We start from the raw sequence: 17,165 nt of genomic DNA on the forward strand, positions 1-17,165 counted from the left end.
TGCTGCTTGTCGGTGAGTTTAGTTTTAAAAGTAGATGACAGAAAAATTTATACATTCATCTTTCTTTTTTTCTTAAAAATGTAAAAATAAAATCTAAATGAACCTATAAACAAATATTCTGCCAAGAACAGTTTAGCATTTGACAGATCCCTAGAAAAATCAATAAGTGGTATTCTCTTGTGTCTTAATACAGGACATCACAAACAAAAACAAAATTAGAACTAAGATTCTGCGTTCCAAGGAAGAGTCATATCAGACTCAAACCATTAACTTTGTTTCTCTTTCTACAAATGTTGCCAGACCAGCCAAGTTTCTCTAGCGCTGTCTGTTTCGGTTCCAGATCTCCGATATCAACAATACTTTGATATTATCAAAATACCTGTAATGCTTGCAGTGCTTTACACAACCACTTTTTTTGTGAATATAGAAACATTTTAAAATTACTTTCTCTCAATTCCTCTGTTGAAGATGGATCTTGGAATGCTGATTCACCAAAAGTGCTGAAACTTAGTGACCTACCTGTGAAAGTCATCCTTGTGGTGGAAGACACGCTCTGGACTGCTTCTGGTGGACAGATTTTCATCATCAGCACGAAGACACATACAGTGGAGGTAGTTAGAAAACTTTCTAATCTGTTTTTCTAAAAAAAATTGTCTGGGTGCAATGTTCCAATGAAAAGTTACTGCTCGACAGTTTCTGCAGGTACCTATGCCAGGAAATACAGGAGTTGAGCTAAGAGTTGTGTAGTCAATGTGGCCCTGCCTTAAGTCACCCCTACAGATTTTTACAACTCTTACATGTTTTCATTTTTGTGGATCAAAGAAGTTAGAATTTGTCACTTCATCCAATATAATTGGGCACCTTGGGTGTGTAAGATATCAGCTGTCCAGTTATGAGTCAATACTTTACTGAAGGGTTTTTTTACTACTTTAGTGGATTGTAAAGGTAAAAACCCAAATATTTAGTTATCTAATTCAATTGATAATGAAAGGTTTGGTAGATAATGTGCCAAATAGCCTTCTCTGGGAACATACCTGAATAATCAGAACCCAGCTGTCATGAATTTGAGGGGGTCAGTTCATCATCAACAAATCCTCTTTCTTGTGGTCTCCTACAATCTACTATAGCCTGCCTGGTTTTGCATGTTTCCCTCCCCCTTTGTTACTGGACAGAATAATTTGTTGTTTCCTCCCATTTCCCACATTTCAGCAGATAGCTGCCTCGTTCTGTACCTTGTTTATCTCTCCTTGTCCTTGGAAAGAGCGGTAAGCTGCAGGCAGTTTTTCTCAAGTTTGGAGCAATGCTAAAATCCAATGTGCTCTCAAATTCTGGTCAAGTTCCAATAGTCCTTTCCTCGTTGGGGTTCCAAGACAACAATCCACTCCTGCATAAGCTATCAAGCATCTTCATTTTTGTTTTCGTTGTTTGGGCTGTACACGAGCTATGCTTCATTTAGTCTTTGTACATCTGTGTCATGTTATCCTACCATGCATTCAACCAGCGAATCTAGTAATTTCTAAGTGAGGGCTGGAATGCAAGGAGAGATCACACTGTTGTTGTAGTTTCTGTGTTTCTGCAGCCTTTAAAAACAGTATGAACTGTAAGGGAGCAGGGACTATGAAACCTCAGACAGAGATATCAAGGTATGTGATTTTTTTTAATGCTTCTAGTGTAGTTTTGGTGATTTTTTTAATGCTTCTATTGTAGTTTTGGTGATTTCTAAATTTCTCTTTCGCTCGCCCAAAGTGTTTTTGTAAATGTTTCTTTCTCCATGAATGAATTAGATTCCTTCCACTGCTACTCACTAATGCAGCACAGAAAGAAGGCCATTTGACCCAGCAGCCTTGTGTTTGGTCTTAGAGCTATCCAAGTAATCCCATTCCTCCTATATTTCCCCATAGATCTGCAGTTATTTCCCATTCAAGTATTTAGTCAATCCCACTTTGAAAGTTAACTTTAAATCTGTTTCCATTATACGTTCAAACAGTACATTTTCAACAATCCCAACTCACTGCTTAAGTCTTTTTCATCATTATTTTTTCTGGATTTTCTGTCAATTATGTTAATATGTATCCTCCATTAAGTAGTGGAAACAGTTTCTCAATAAGATGAGTTGTTGCTAGATTTGTTGTTAGTTTTAAATTTGAGACTTTTTTTATTAAGCACAGTTATTAAGGGGTATAGGCCAAAGGCAGGCATGTGGAGTTAGGCCACAGATCAGCCATTATCTCATTCAGTTTTGGAACAGTGCGAAGATCTGAATGGCCGACTGTTTTTCCCATGTTCCTACATAATTAATACATCAAAACTGTTCATGGCTTTGAACATGTCTTTTTCTTTTCTTAATCTTCTGAAAAACATTTCGAGAGGAGCATGAAATTTGGTCCTGGCAGTAACATTCACATCCTAAGAATGAGCAAAAGAGAAATGATACTGAGTGTGCAGTTGTCCTGTAAAGTTTGTAAACAATAGTACAAGTGTGTTTATGACCTCTCCAGGTGTTTGCCTTTAAGTGTGTTGGGCAAAGAACCTCATGTGCAGAATTTTATTGAGGGTAAGGCTTGTCGATTGTCAGAATTGTATGAATGGTACCAGACAGGTTAAAGACCAGAGATCTAGTCCCACAGCATTGTGATACAATATGTATCATTATATATCTACCCTGCCCCACTCCAAACCATGGTGAAGGGAGAGGTTGAGAAACCTGGATCTTCTGGGTAACCTCAACCTGTGTGAAAATTGACCCCCACCCCCCACCTTCAGGGTCACTCTGTATCACCAACCAGCCATCCAGCCAACTGAGCTGTCCACACCACAAAGTACCACCCTTTTCTCAGATGTGATATTCATCTAACTAGAAACATATCCAACTCTTGCTTCAAGACATTTGATGACTCTGTGCCCAACTCACAAGCCAGTAGCATGTTCCAGAGTTTCACTATTTGTTTGAAGAGAGAAAACACATCCTGATGTCTAACCTAGCTCTGATCCAACATGGCTTACAATTGTGACTGTATTGAATTCGAGCATATTATCAAGGGGAACACAATCTATTCACTCCATTATCTTTTAAATCTCAATCAGATCATCCTTAAGTCTGTGTTTCCCTGTACTATAGAGTCCTGGCTTTTTTAATGTCTCTTAATAATGATGTTTTACACTGAGAAGTAGTCTCTTGGAAACTTCTCTATCTCTTCGCTAAAACCTCCTATCAGCCACTGAGGAGGGAGACCAAAACCAGTCAAATAAAGCCTGACCAAAATTTTATACAAGAGCAAAGTAGCACACTTTGTCTTAAAATCAACTGGACTGTCAATGCTTCCCTAGCATTCTATTTGCTCCAACTGTGTCTTTTGATGTTTTAGACAGGTAAGCAAGTAGAACACCCAAACCTTTTCCGACTTTTTAATGTTTTCTTTCCTGGAGGCCTTATGTTGTGACTCTGCAATTGGTCAGCTGGCTGATCTTCAGTGCGTCCTTTGGTACACTAAATACTAGTTTGAGATTATCATCCAAGATTGTAATATAGCTCATTTATTTACATTACCAGGAATGGAAATTCTGGTTCCCAGTTGCATTTTCCATGGCAATGTCTCAGCCAGTAAAAGTTGACTTGGCAACCAATCAACACCCTTTTCTCCTGTTGTGGAACTCGTTGTGGTTGTTTAAAATTTGGCATTCTTGTGATTTGTCCTGATGAGTGCAAGTTGAAACATTGCTCTCTTTTGATTAATATTGAAGATATAAGTAATTGACAAATGAAGCCAAGGCACCATGAGGAAAGCTTTCTCATATGCAGCAAGTGGTTAGGACCTGAAATGCACTACCTGAGTGTGGTGGAAGCAGGGTAAATTGGATTTGAATCATTATATGAAAAGGGAACATTTTCTGCACTATAGAGGAAAAGACAGGAGAGTGGCAGTCGGTGAATTGCTCCTTCACAAGGCCAGCACAGACATAATGGGCCAAATGGCTTTCTTCTGTGTTAAGTTAAAAAGCACACAACACCAGGTTATAGTCCAACAGGTTTAATTGTGTTGGGCGGCACGGTGGTACAGTGGTTATCACTGCTGCCTCACAGCACCAGGGTCCCAGGTTCAATTCTAGCCTTGGCCAACTGTCTGTGTGGAGTTTGCACATTCTCCCCATGTCTGCGTGGGTTTCCTCCGGGTGCTCCGGTTTCCTCCCACAGTCCAAAGATGTGCAAGTCATGTGAATTGGCCGTGCTAAATTGCCCATAGCGTTAGGTGCATTAGTCTGAAGGAAATGGGTAGAAGGTGGGTTACTCTTCGGAGGGTCAGTATGGACTGGTTGGGCCGAATGGCCTGTTTCAACACTGTAGGGAATCTAATCTAATCAATTGGAAGCACACTAGCTTTCGGAGTGCCGCTCCTTCATCAGGTGATTGTCTTCTGTGTTGTACTTATTCATTATATTCTACTTATTTATTATTTTTGCTTGAGTGTATAATTGGGCTTGTATTAATGAAAATTTAGGATTTTAATGAATGTGGCTTAATGAGAGCTGTAAACTTACAGGTGTAATCACAGATGGAGACTATTATCAAAAGGGAAAGGAGGGCAATAGAGTTGAAGGTTCAAAACCGAGAGAGCACTCTCCCAGTGTAAGTACCTGAGGTGTCTTTCTAGAACCTCTGGTACTCACCCCAGCATAGTTCCCCAGCTCAGTAATGGGCTCTTACTGTAAGTAACACACCCAATGACTTAGCTTTGCAACCCAGACACCTGGAGTGGTGTAAACTTGTGAAGAGCAAGATGAAATAAGTTCCTTTTTTGGGAGGATAAAAATTAACATATGTTTCTCTTCTTCCTTCATGGGCCCAATTTACAAGCGTAGCGAGGATGTGTAGATAGGGTAACTGGAGGATTTTAAAAGTAGGGGGCACATTTTTAGGGTGAGAGGAGAGATATTTAAAAAAGATGTGAGCGGCAAATTTTTTACACAGAGGGTGCTTCATGTGTGGAATGAAATTCCTGAGGAAATGGTGGATGGGGGCATAGTTACAATGTTTAAGAGACACTTAGAGAAGGACATGAATAGGAAAAGTTTGGATGGAGATGGGCCAGGAACAGGCGGGGTTGGGATTATGTTCAGCGTGGATTGGTTGGAATGCTTTGTTTCCGTGCTGTATGACTCTGTTGTCACCGAATGGGCCAATGCAACAGTAGGTTGTAGAGGCTGAAACTGTTGTCCTGAGAGCTCTGCAAACACCTTTTGATACCATTGGGCTTGCTTTAAGGTGCGTATAGCCCCATGCAAGGCTACTCTGCATACTGAATCTTGTTTCGAGTTCATGGATGATCTAGCAGGATTCAAAGGTCTGCAGATTTCTGGTTATTCGCTAACCCTCCCAGTCAGTCTTGCCTCGTCCCCTCAGCATTGGCATCAGTGGTCAAAGCCCTTGCCCAGCACTGAGGTTATGCCAAGCATTCCTTGCATTTTTTTAAGACTCTGAACCCAATTTCCAATCCCACCATGCAGCACTAACCTCAGTCCGACTGATTTAAGGCTGCAGAGACTAAATGTAGGCAAGGTCTTGGAATTCAAATGACCCAGATCTTGGGCAGAGATCAACCAAGGAGGTTTCCACACTGTACCCCTGTCCTCCTCTTGTACATTCACCACAGCGAAGCCTGAGGCCGACATTAAACAACTCACGAATTGGCATTTCTTTCAAATCCAGCTCAGCACTGCTATGTCTCGAAAGTATTTTGCAATCTATTCTCTGCCCACTTAATTTTAATCAGTGTGTAAGTGAAGGTTAATGCTGGACTATTCCATGGTAACTTAGCTGCAAATTGCTCAGGCTTTTACTTTAATTAACTTGAAACAAAGATGCTACTGTTTGCCTTTCCGGTAAGATCGTGTTATGTAACTATCACCTCATGTGGTGTTAGGTTGTGAAATCCCACTACCAATATTGAAGCAATGTTTTTGTTGGAATGCCTGAAAGACACCAGTACAGAGAAAGCCTCAAACTTTCATTCAGGACATTGACTTAACTGCTACAGAAGCAGTGATTACAATTACAGCGATGAGTCAGTGCCACAGTTTGTTCTTGTTACTGAAACATGTGGGGGTTACTGAGCAAATCTTACTCTCGCCACAACAAGTAACTGAAGATTGCTTCAAACAGTTTTTGAACTTGATCATAATTATACTAGGATACTGGTAGAAGCAAGAAGAGGTTAATTGTAAGTGTTTGGAGTGTTGGACAGTATACTTTTTCTTTCCAGAAGTACTGGTTTCATTACAATGCAGGAATTAAAAGGGGCAACATTTTCACACAGAGGGTGGTATGTATACGGAATGAAGTGCCAGAGGAGGTGGTTGAGACTGGTACAATTACAATATTTAAAAGGCACCTGAAAAGGTATATGAATAGGGTTTAGAGGGATATGAGCCAAATGCTGGCAAATGGGATTATATCAATTTAGAATATCTGGTTGGTATGGATGAGTTGGAGCAAAGGGTCTGTTTCCTGTACATTTCTATGACTGTGCGTATATACCTGAATTGTAAGGAGTTCTCTACACTGTCCTGATCAGTATTTATCAAGCAATCAACATCACAATTGCGTGCAATTCTGGTCTCCTTCCTATCGGAAAGATGTTGTGAAACTTGAAAGGGTTCAGAAAAGATTTACAAGGATGTTGCCAGGGTTGGAGGATCTGAGCTACAGGGAGAGGCTGAACAGGCTGGGACTGTTTTCCCTGGAGTGTCGGAGGCTGAGGGGGTGACCTTATAGAGGTTTACAAAATTATGAGGGGCATTTGGAGGGATATGGGCTGGGTGCTGGCAGGTGGGACTAGATTGGGTTGGGATATCTGGTCGGCATGGATGGGTTGGACCGAAGGGTCTGTTTCCATGCTGTACATCTCTATGACTTAAAACAGATTACCTGGTCATTTAACTCCTTGATGTTTGTGGGAGCTCACTGTGTGCAAATTCACTTGTTTACAATATTTCAGAAGCACTTCATTGGTTATAAATACTTTGGAACATCCTGGTGTTTTATTAATGCACGTTTTTGCACACACATGTAAAATTATGTAGTTTATATTGTAAAACCAGAAAATCTTGGAAGTATGCAGCTTCTGGCAGCATTTGTGGAGAGAGAACCAGCATTAAACTGATGACATTTCATTAGAATTTGAGAAAGTTAAAGATGTAATAGATTTTAAGTTGATTAAATACAGAAAAATAGAAAAAGAACTGGAGGGAAAGTCTGGGTGAAAAGTTAAAAGAAAAATAGTTAATAGGGCAGAGGAATACAGAGTGAGAATAGGGCCGGTAAAGAAACAAAAACATGTCCACAGGAATTGTTAAGGCCCAAATGATGAGCAGTCACTGTCCAAAAATGAAAACAAGAGAAGTAAGATTAGCACCAAAACATGCAAAGAAAGGGAAGTAAAGTGGGGGCAGAAATTACAGTCCAAAATTGTTAAACTCAGGGTTGTATCTGGTCTCTGAAATACCTAATCAAAAGATAAGGTGGAATTCCTTGCACTTTAGCTGAATCTTCTTGGTAACACTGCACCAGGCCAAGAGGTCAGTAAAAGTGTGAGGTGCAGAATTAAAAAGACAGGCAATTTGAAGCTCAGGATTATATTTGCAGACTGAATAGAAGTCTTCTGCAAATGAGTTATCCAGTTTGCATTTGGTCTCGCCATTGCTCAGCAGGCCACATTGTGAGCAGCATGTATTGTATATTCAAGTTGAAAAAAAGTACATGTAAATTTTTGTTTCACATGGAAGGAGTACTTGTGGCCTGAGCGAGAGCATCCTAAAGGATAGATATTTAATTTCCTGAGCTTCCATAGGAAGAAGGCAGAGTTTTTGGGGTACTTGAAGAGTGGCCAGGGTGTCATTGGGGGAATGGTCCTGTCCTAACACTGTAAAGTAAGCAGGATGATATATTTGACAGTGGCAACATGCTGAAGGTGGTGGAAATGGCAATTCATCTTTTAGGTTAATGTAAATGCTTAGTTCTTCAGACTTGTTATTGTATCCCTCTGAAACCTGCTACTTAGTGAGGTGCACTGACAGCTAAACTGGTATGTCATGCAAATTATATTGTATGGATTAGAGGTGTTGATATTAATGAGGTTGTTGAACCTAAAATTGTCAAATGACTGTGTGCTTTTAATGGTGCAAGTGAAGAGAAGCATACTTTATTCAATCAGCAGAAATGGAGTCAACATAGTGCACCTACACAGCGATAGCAGCCCAGAGTGAGAATTTAATGTTATCCCAGTCACATTACTCTATGGATTTGGAATAATTTAGTTTTGTTTCATTTTATTGCAAATGCATGTTAATGTTCAAATTATTACTGAAATAACATTTTCTCCTGTCATGAGACCATTGTGAACTCAACAGTTTCTGTATTCAGTACCTGTTCGTAGGATTTGACAACCCTGTACGTTTGTCTTATATGAGGAATGATTATGAAAGAGGTTGTGTTGATGTTGTTTTAGCCCAATGTAATCTTTGGGTGAGCAGTTTCCAGTGGAAACAGATGTGACATCCCTGGTTCCTGATATTTGTAAATAGGCCTATTAATTGTACCTTTTGCTTTCATACAATAAAATGTACCTAGTTATCGAAGACAAGTACATCTTCTTGTCAGTCTATCCTCTACCACCGATCGTTAGACCGACCTTTATACTCAGCAACAAAAGGAGGATTAGTGGAGCAAGCTACCCCAGCCACAAGTCAACAAGCGTAGGCATATAATGTCAAGACTGGCAATTTACACTGAGTGGACAACTGTCACTCCTGCCCTCACGCCTCAGTATAGATAAGCTGTTAATTGTGAAGAAACTAAGGGAAAAAAAATAGAATATAAGTGGAGAGTTTCTCAAGCGAGTCAATGTTTCAAAGTAAGGAAAATAATTTTAATTTCAACTCCTCTTCCAGAAAGAGTTTTCTGTGAGGAATATTTATCTTTGCAATTCAACAGGTATCTGCTGGCGGTCCTACATCTCAGAGATCCCAGTTAACTGACTCCCAAGATTATAACATTTATAATGTCATTTGTGTTTGACCTATTGTCACCATGATATGTGAATTGAAAAGGAAAAGTTCTTCTCAGGGTGTGAAGTATACATCCCTATTTTTGTATTCAATTCATCTCGTAATAAATAATATTCCATTACCTTTCATTATACCTTGCTGTGCCTGTATACTACAGTTCCATGATGGTTGCACTGGGGCAGCCAGCTCCTCTGTATCTCAGATCTCTGCATCTCTGACGGGTTTCCTTTTGCATTCTTCCTTCCAAAATAGACAATTTCATATTTGCCCGCTTTGTGCTCCATTTGCTGAATCATACAATTTCACTTAACATATCTATATCTTACTGTATTGTCCTTATGTTCCCTTCACAGCTTTCTTTCCTACCCATCCTTATGTCATCCGCAGATTTCTCAAACAGCCCTACCGTTCCTTCATTCCAAGTTATTTGCATAAATTGTGAACAGTTGAGGTCCCACTCCTTGTGGCATCCCACTTACTGTATTTTGTTGACCTGAGAAAGATCATCTTGTATTTACTTTCTGTTTCCTGTTAGCCAGCCGATGCTGTCTTCTTGCCAATACACCGTGAGCTTTTACTTCCCACAACAATCATTGATGTGGAATCTTATTAAATGCCTTCTGGCAATCTAAGTACATGAGGGGCATGGTTAAGGTAAATTGACAAAGTCTTTTCCCTTGGGTGAGTGAGTCCAAAACTAGAGGGCATAGGTTTAAAGTGAGAGGGGAAAGATTTAAAAGGGAGCTATGGGACAACTTTTTCACGCGGAGGGTGGTGCATGTATGCAATGAGTTGCCAGAGGAGATGGTGGAGGCTGGTACAATTACAACATTTAAAAGGCATCTGAAAGGATATTTGAATAGGGTTTAGCAGAATATGGGCTAAATGTGGGAAATGGAACTATATTTATTCAGGATATCTGGTCGGCCTGGATGAGTTGGACTAAAGGGTCTGTACATCTCAATGACTCTATATTCACCAGTTCCTCTTTATCCCCTGCATGTACTACTACTTCAAAGAACTCCAAATGATTGATCAATTTCATATTTGTTGAAGCGTGGAGTTATTTTGGTCAAACAGGTTGAACTGAAGCTGAAGAGGGTCATGTGATAAGTTCAAGCTGATTATAATGAAGGAAAACAAGAAGGATATCAGAATTGTTGGAGGGAGATGTAAAGAGAATTTAAAAGAGTTGAAGCATACAACGAGAAGAGACAAGCAGGAATATAAAGGGAAATAATAATGAGTTTCATAAGCATATAAAAAATAATTTAGAACAACTGAGGGATGAAGGGAGAAGTAAAATTTTAGCTATTTAATGTTGTACTGTCTGCTTATCTGTGGTTGCAATCTAGTATCTATTGCCATCTCAAGGGGCAGAACCAGTTTCTCAGATGGCTGACATTAAATTTGACAGTGAGCGGCACGGTGGCATAGTGGTTAGCACTGCTGCCTCACAGCGCCTGAGACCCGGGTTCAATTCCCGCCTCAGGCGACTCTCTGTGTGGAGTTTGCACATTCTCCCCGTGTCTGCGTGGGTTTCCTCCGGGTGCTCCGGTTTCCTCCCACAGTCCAAAAATGTGCACGTTAGGTGAATTGGTCATGCTAAATTGCCCGTTGTGTTAGGTGAAAGGGTAAATGTAGGAGAATGGGTCTGGATGGGTTACGCTTCGGCGGGTCGGTGTGGACTTGTTGGGCCATAGGGCCTGTTTCCACATTATAAGTAATCTAAATTTAGAGTGCAAGAAAAGTTCTATATTACTTGCATTGCATTGGCAATTAGGAATTTCAACATAATTTACATCTTTGTGCCATGCTTTTGCTTCAGTGCCAAACAGTTTTGATTGAAGAGCTTCCCTGGGAAGGGAATTTTTAAAGGGGAATAATATCCAGATGACCTGGAGTTTGTAGCTAACATAGTATTACTGCTGTCAGAATCTTTTTTCTTTACCAGTCAGCACATGAGTGCAACATTTATTGCAGATGTTCTCAATGCTACAAAAATGTTTGATTCAACAGTGGCTTTGTTGACTGTCTCTCATTATTTTGGCAATGCCTAGGGAAGAATGTGAGCTATTTGTGGTTGAACTCAAGCCATGAATACATCATATATCTAAAATACTGCAAATGTATATTTTGCTCAAAAACTAACCACCAGTATAGAGTGAGCGCTTTCATTTTTGAATGCAAACTAATTTTGGAGGAGCTCTTCAGTCACAAAGCTCTCTTAATGTTTCAGAATGGCTTCGTCTAGGTTTCAAAAATGACTTGTGTTACGTAATCATTGCATACCTCAGAAAAAGGGAGTCAAAGCTCTCTATTACTTTGTTTCCTGTTTTAGCAAAGGACTGAGCACATACGAAAGCCCAGGCTCAGAAACACCATTATGTACCTTGATCACATAACAAAACAATACACACTTACCTTCAGCGGAGTTCCTCATATAATCATTCAGGGCAGGATCCTTCCCAGTTGAAGTAGTCTAGTCCAGGCCAAGAACTCCAAAACAACAGGGGAGTGGATTAGCATTGAAACCACACTACCATTACTGACAATAGCTGCCCTGTTCAACAATTTAAGGATTCTGAAGTCACATTGGCAAATGCTGAGAGAATATAGGTGTGTACTAAGAACATAAGGAGTAGGTGCAAGAGTTGGCCCTCTGGCCAATCAATAAGATCATGAGTTGATTTTTTTGTGGATTCAGCTCCGCTTACCACCTGCTCACCGTAACCCTTAATTCCTTGGACTGTTCAAAAATGTATCCATCATTACCTTTAAAACATCCAACGATGTTGCCTCAACTGCTTCACTAGGCAGGAAGTTCCACAGATTTTGTAAGCAGGTATGGTGGGTATAGGTGTGAGGTGTGCTGTGAGAATAGGGTGGCAGGAAAATGGCCAAATGCTTAGCATATGTCAGGTTGGGGCATTGTTATTTGAGGAATGTCAGGGATGTCCAGTCTTGGGGAGTGGTGAGTAATGGGTCCAGTTCTGTGTGGGTCAGAAGCTGGGGTTGTGGGGAATGGGATGGTGATGGTGTCAGATGGAGGGCAGGTATGTTTGCTATGAGTGTGCATCACATCAGACCGGGTATGGTACAGGAGTGTGTTGACACATGATTGCAATCAGCTTTGTAATTGGCCAGGAGTTGGAGCAAGCTTTCACTCCTCTAATTTTTCCTGGGTAACTATAGGAAAGATAAGTGAGTTAGAACACTCCAAAATCTCTGATTCTAACTCCAGGATTTGTAATCTTAGGAAGCAACCAGAAATGCCTACTAGACAATTTGGGCCCTTTGGAGGGAATTCCAAATACAGTTGCCAGCTTCAGCTCCAGCGCACATTGGTCTGCATCTTCCTAAATCCCTCCATCTCAACAATAAGTATTTGCATTTGTATGCACACTTAATATAGTAAAACATCTCAAAATGTCAGGGATATCCTCAAACAAAATTTGACAAAGGCTGTAGGAAGAGGTTCTAGAAAAGCTGACTTGTCAGAGGTAGTTTCTGAGCATCTTAAAAAAGAGGAAAGAAAAAGCAGAGAGACTGGAAGATCCCAGGAAGGAATTCCAGAGCTTAGGACATTGGCAGCTAGTGGTGTAACTAAAATTGGAGACAGAAAAGGTTGAATTGAAAGAACGCAGAGACTGTTAGGAAGCTGGAACAAGTTACTTCATATTCCTCCGCTCCTTCAGCTTTTTAACACTCACATCAATGACCAAGCTTTTTGATATCCTTCCATATATCTCATTGGTGGATTCTGTGTTCATTTGTATTACTCTTGAGACATTTTTCTACTTTGAATGTATATGTTTTTGCGAAGGATTGTTTTAACTTGAGTCACTGGATGTGAATTTCTACTTATTCTTAAATTTCATTTTATTCAGTGTTCTTCTTTTCGCACCTTTTTCAGCAACAGTTTGAGGCTCATCAGGAAGAAGGGATGGTCATCTCACATATGGCTGTGGCTGGTGTTGGAGTCTGGATAGCCTTCCATTCAGGTTCTGCTCTGCGCTTGTTTCACACAGAGACATTTGAGCATCTTCAAGACATCAACATTGCCACTCCTATCCATAACATGATAGCAGGTATGCGAGCACCCCAGAAAGGTACGCCTGTCCTTTGCTGAACAAAAAGTCAGCAACATTTCAGTATTATATATGGTTAACAGTTCATTTGAAGTTAAATTTTAATTAACTATGGAATATCGGTGTTCTACACCATGCCTAGGATTTTGTCAGTGCTCTGGAAATTGTCTAAGAGCAGAATAGCTCATGCCAGTGGGAAGCATAAGACAGAAATCCAAATGCCACATGACATTCCCAAAAGTGGGAATGGCACCAGCTTGCTCAAACCAGAGAAAGACAGCCAATTAACGAATCCAATTAACTGATCAATTAGCAAACTTTTTATGTTTCTACCACATTTTACTGGTGTCGAGAGAGCCTTCTACCTCGACAAAAGACTGACAAGCAAATTGAAGCAGCCAGACAGTGGCTTCTAGGCCTGTATGCCTGGTACTGATAAGTTAAAACAATTCCTTGCTCACTTCTTGAGAGTCATGCAGCATGGCAGTGCTCTCTCTCCTTTTTCCTGCAGCTTCAGCAGTAGCAAACTTTGTCTGTGGTGCTACTGAGCAACTGGGCCTCTGACAGCTCAGTGAGGTAAGGCATCATCTTTAATTGGTTATTTGTTGACCATTGCCACCAGTAAAATAGCCATTGCAATCCTGGTGTTTCCTGGCAATGGCTTAGTTCACTTATTTAATCCAGATAGCAGGCATTTGCTGCTGCAACTAAATGCCAGCCTTTGTGTCTTCGGTGTTCTCTAGTGAGCTAGAACAAATCTCTTGGCAAAAAACATTTGTACTTTCTTTCTCTACTGATATGGATTAGCGTGGCTGAGGTTTAGCAACTAACTGTATTATTGTGAACCCCATACTACGTGATCAATTGGCTCTCCACATGTTCTCCCCATCAACAAAGAAGCACAATCTAACACATTTCCAGACTACTACATCAAAACCAAATCTATTTAAATATTTATTCACAGATTGAGAAATATTAACACAAAGTACAAATGAAGCACTATTGTAAAGCTTACACAATTTAACTGCTTTAAACAAAATCAAGACTAACGTTAGGTTTTACTTCTTGCTGGAGAGCCCACTGGAGTAGCCTGTGATTTTCCAGTCTGCTAACCTAAATAAGACAAAGATGATAAGCCGGTGTTTGTAAAAACAAACACTGTTGGTTGAAATCTGACATCCAATAAGCATTTCTTTGAAATTGGCTCTTTTGGTCATTTCTGTGAGAGGATCGCTCACTAGCTCAGTCTTCTTCATTATTCATGTGGCTTGCTAAGAGAGACTCTAGGGAAGTTTATAAGGTGCCACCTAATCAATATCAAAACCCAGTTTAAAACATTTTGACAAATGTGTAAAGGCTTGAGTTGCTGACTTCCTTTCTTCATTTCTTCTGGAGTATGAGCATTGTAGGTAGAGTAAGTAATTATTACTGCTTTATAGGTGTCCTTGAGAAGCTGGTTTTGAGCCACCTTTTAAAAACTGCTGCAATAAAAGCACTCCCATTGTTAAAGTATGGAATTGTATGATTTTGATCCATTTAAGAAGACGAAACTGTGACGTTGTCGCTATTTAAAATCTGTGACTTGGAGGTGAATATGGAAGTGATCATAGAGTTCTACAGCACAGAAAGAGGCCCTTTAGCCCATCTTTTCCATGCAGGTCATCAGTGGTCTAGCTATTCTAATCCAATTTTCCAGAACTTGGCCAGTAGTCTTCTATGATGTGACATTTGAAGTGTTCATCTAAATATTTCTTTAATATTGTGATATACCAGCTCTACCACCATATGGATGAAAACTAACTTCCTGCAATCCCTTCTATGCTAGCTGCCATTTCTCTTAAATGTATGGCCCCTAATTATTGACCTCTCCATTTAAATATTTTTTCTCATCTACACTGTGCATGTCTCTCATAATTTTGTACACTTCAGTCATGTCTCCCCACCCAGCCTAATCCATGCCTTCTCAAAGGTAAAAGGAAACCTCAAAATATCTAAGAGCTATTTACATAAACATTTGAAACATCATAGCATACAAGACGATGGGCCAAGTGATGGAAAATGGGATTAAAATAAATGCTTGCTCGATGACTGGCATAGACACAGTGGCCCAACCGGCCTCTTACTGTACTGTAAGGCCTCTATGATTCTATCATAGCCTTTGAAGAAAATCAGAATAGCAGCTCCAACAGGAAAAGAAAAATGTAAGGAAGTTTCTTTCCCTGAGGCTGTTACTCTCATGTAGAAGTCACCAGGCTGAGAACATCCAAGTTGCTGATCCATGTCTTTATCCATAGTTATTGTCAAAAAGGGTGGCACTGAAAAAGTAGGTCAGGCAGCATCCGAGGAACAGGAGAGTCGATGTTTCAGGCATAAGCCCTTCTTCAGGAATGTGATAAAGGCTAATACCTGAAATGTGGAGTCTCCTGCTCCTAGGATACTGCCCGACCCACTGTGCTTTTCCAGCGCCACCTTTTTCGACTCTGACTGTCCAGCATCTGCAGTCCTCACTTTCCATGGAATGTGCTGCAAAAGGGCAGAAAGTGGAAAGCAACAAAAAATGCCCTAAAATATAGACAGTGAATGGTGCCATCAGAATCTATGAGGAAGTAGCAAATAGTTAATGAAATAACGTGAGCCCATCCACCCCTTTACATACACAGGATATTTACTCACCTATTGTATAGGATGTGTATTGACGCCCATTAACACAGCTGCAGTTCTCTTTGCTACTGTATTGTGATGGTCAGCCTTGAACTTTCCATTTCCTTCACAACTGTGGAACTTCTTGATAAATTCAGCCTTTCTTAACCTGCTTTAGCCAGCTAATGTTTTAGTCATGAATGCGTTATTTGGCTTCTGGTCGAAATGAAGCCTGGCTATATAATTTGTATAGGACTAATTTTCACACATTTTCATGTGTTGTCAGTTAATTAAGTGGTTTTCAAAGTTTCAGTGAGGAATACTGTACCGAAGAAATTTTTGTTACTTTTGATCAGTATGATTCTTTTTTATTTTGCTAATTAGATTTTCATGGAACAGAGTTTAATCACTTTCATCACCAAATGAAATCACATAATATAACTTTGAAGCCTGCCTTGTTTTTCGTTTCCCTTTTCCAAAAACATGTCAGGTTTTGACTAGCTAGTGAATTCTTTCTTAAATTTTAGTGGGTACATATATTCTTTCATGGGATGCAGTTAAACATTGCACAACACCAAGTTATAGAGTGAATGTGAGATAGCATTGAGAAGAGTTTGGCACTTACCATGGTGTAGTAGAGAAAATCATTGATCTTCTTGTGATACTGATGGCCATTCCTCTGGATATGGTGCTGATCCAGATGGCAATCTCAGAACATTTTGCCAGGACATGGTGGCGCGGCCGCCTCTTCTGGCCCTGCAGCAAGAGGTCTGTCTTCCTCTGGACTACCCTGTCCATTAGAACCTGTAGGCGTCTGTTAGGGAGTGATGGCACCGCTTTCCCCTTCTTGGTCAACTTCGAAAAGACTGACCTTTGATGAGTAGAAAAGCTTCAGAAAATCAGGGCTTGTGTATATGCATGCCAGCCTTTTAAATAAAATAGAATAGTCATTTATTGGCACTTGTATTTTTTTACCAAAAAAAGTGAAAGGTGTTTAAGTCACTGTACCACAGTGCCTACCTTAGTAACAGAAGTTAAAAAAAATGAAACGTGCACCAAAGATGCTGTCACTTGCTGGGTATTCAGTGAGTGGTGAGTTCTTCTGACAATAGCAGGTCGTAGAATGTGGCTCACATTGGCAGATTGTTAATGAGAAAAGCTTAGTAAAATGCAGAAAGAGGTCTCACTCAGGCTCACTGAGAGAAACCCTCTGTGAAACCCAACAAAAAAGACAACTACAATTAACTCTATCTAAACCCCTCTTTATTTTATAAACTTCTATAAGGTTGCCTGTCAGCCTCTAACACTCCAGTAAATAAAGTCCCAGCCTAGAGCCAACCCCTTTCTTTATAACTCAAAGCTTCCATACTTGGC

At 40.2% G+C, this 17,165-nt stretch overlaps 1 protein-coding gene across 6 annotated transcripts in view; it reads left to right on the forward strand.

Annotated features, from left to right (window-relative positions):
* The window catches only part of arhgef10 (Rho guanine nucleotide exchange factor (GEF) 10), a 281,643-nt gene that overhangs the window by 238,732 nt on the left and 25,746 nt on the right, over positions 1–17,165 (forward strand). For all 6 annotated transcript variants that reach the window (XM_043679127.1, XM_043679118.1, XM_043679163.1 and 3 more), the window contains 2 exons: positions 469–611; positions 12,977–13,151. In XM_043679127.1, coding sequence (XP_043535062.1) covers positions 469–611; positions 12,977–13,151 — 318 coding nt within the window. The remainder of the gene's footprint in view (positions 1–468; positions 612–12,976; positions 13,152–17,165) is intronic.

This window comes from Chiloscyllium plagiosum, chromosome 3 (assembly GCF_004010195.1).
Source record: "Chiloscyllium plagiosum isolate BGI_BamShark_2017 chromosome 3, ASM401019v2, whole genome shotgun sequence".
Classification (NCBI taxonomy): domain Eukaryota; kingdom Metazoa; phylum Chordata; class Chondrichthyes; order Orectolobiformes; family Hemiscylliidae; genus Chiloscyllium; species Chiloscyllium plagiosum.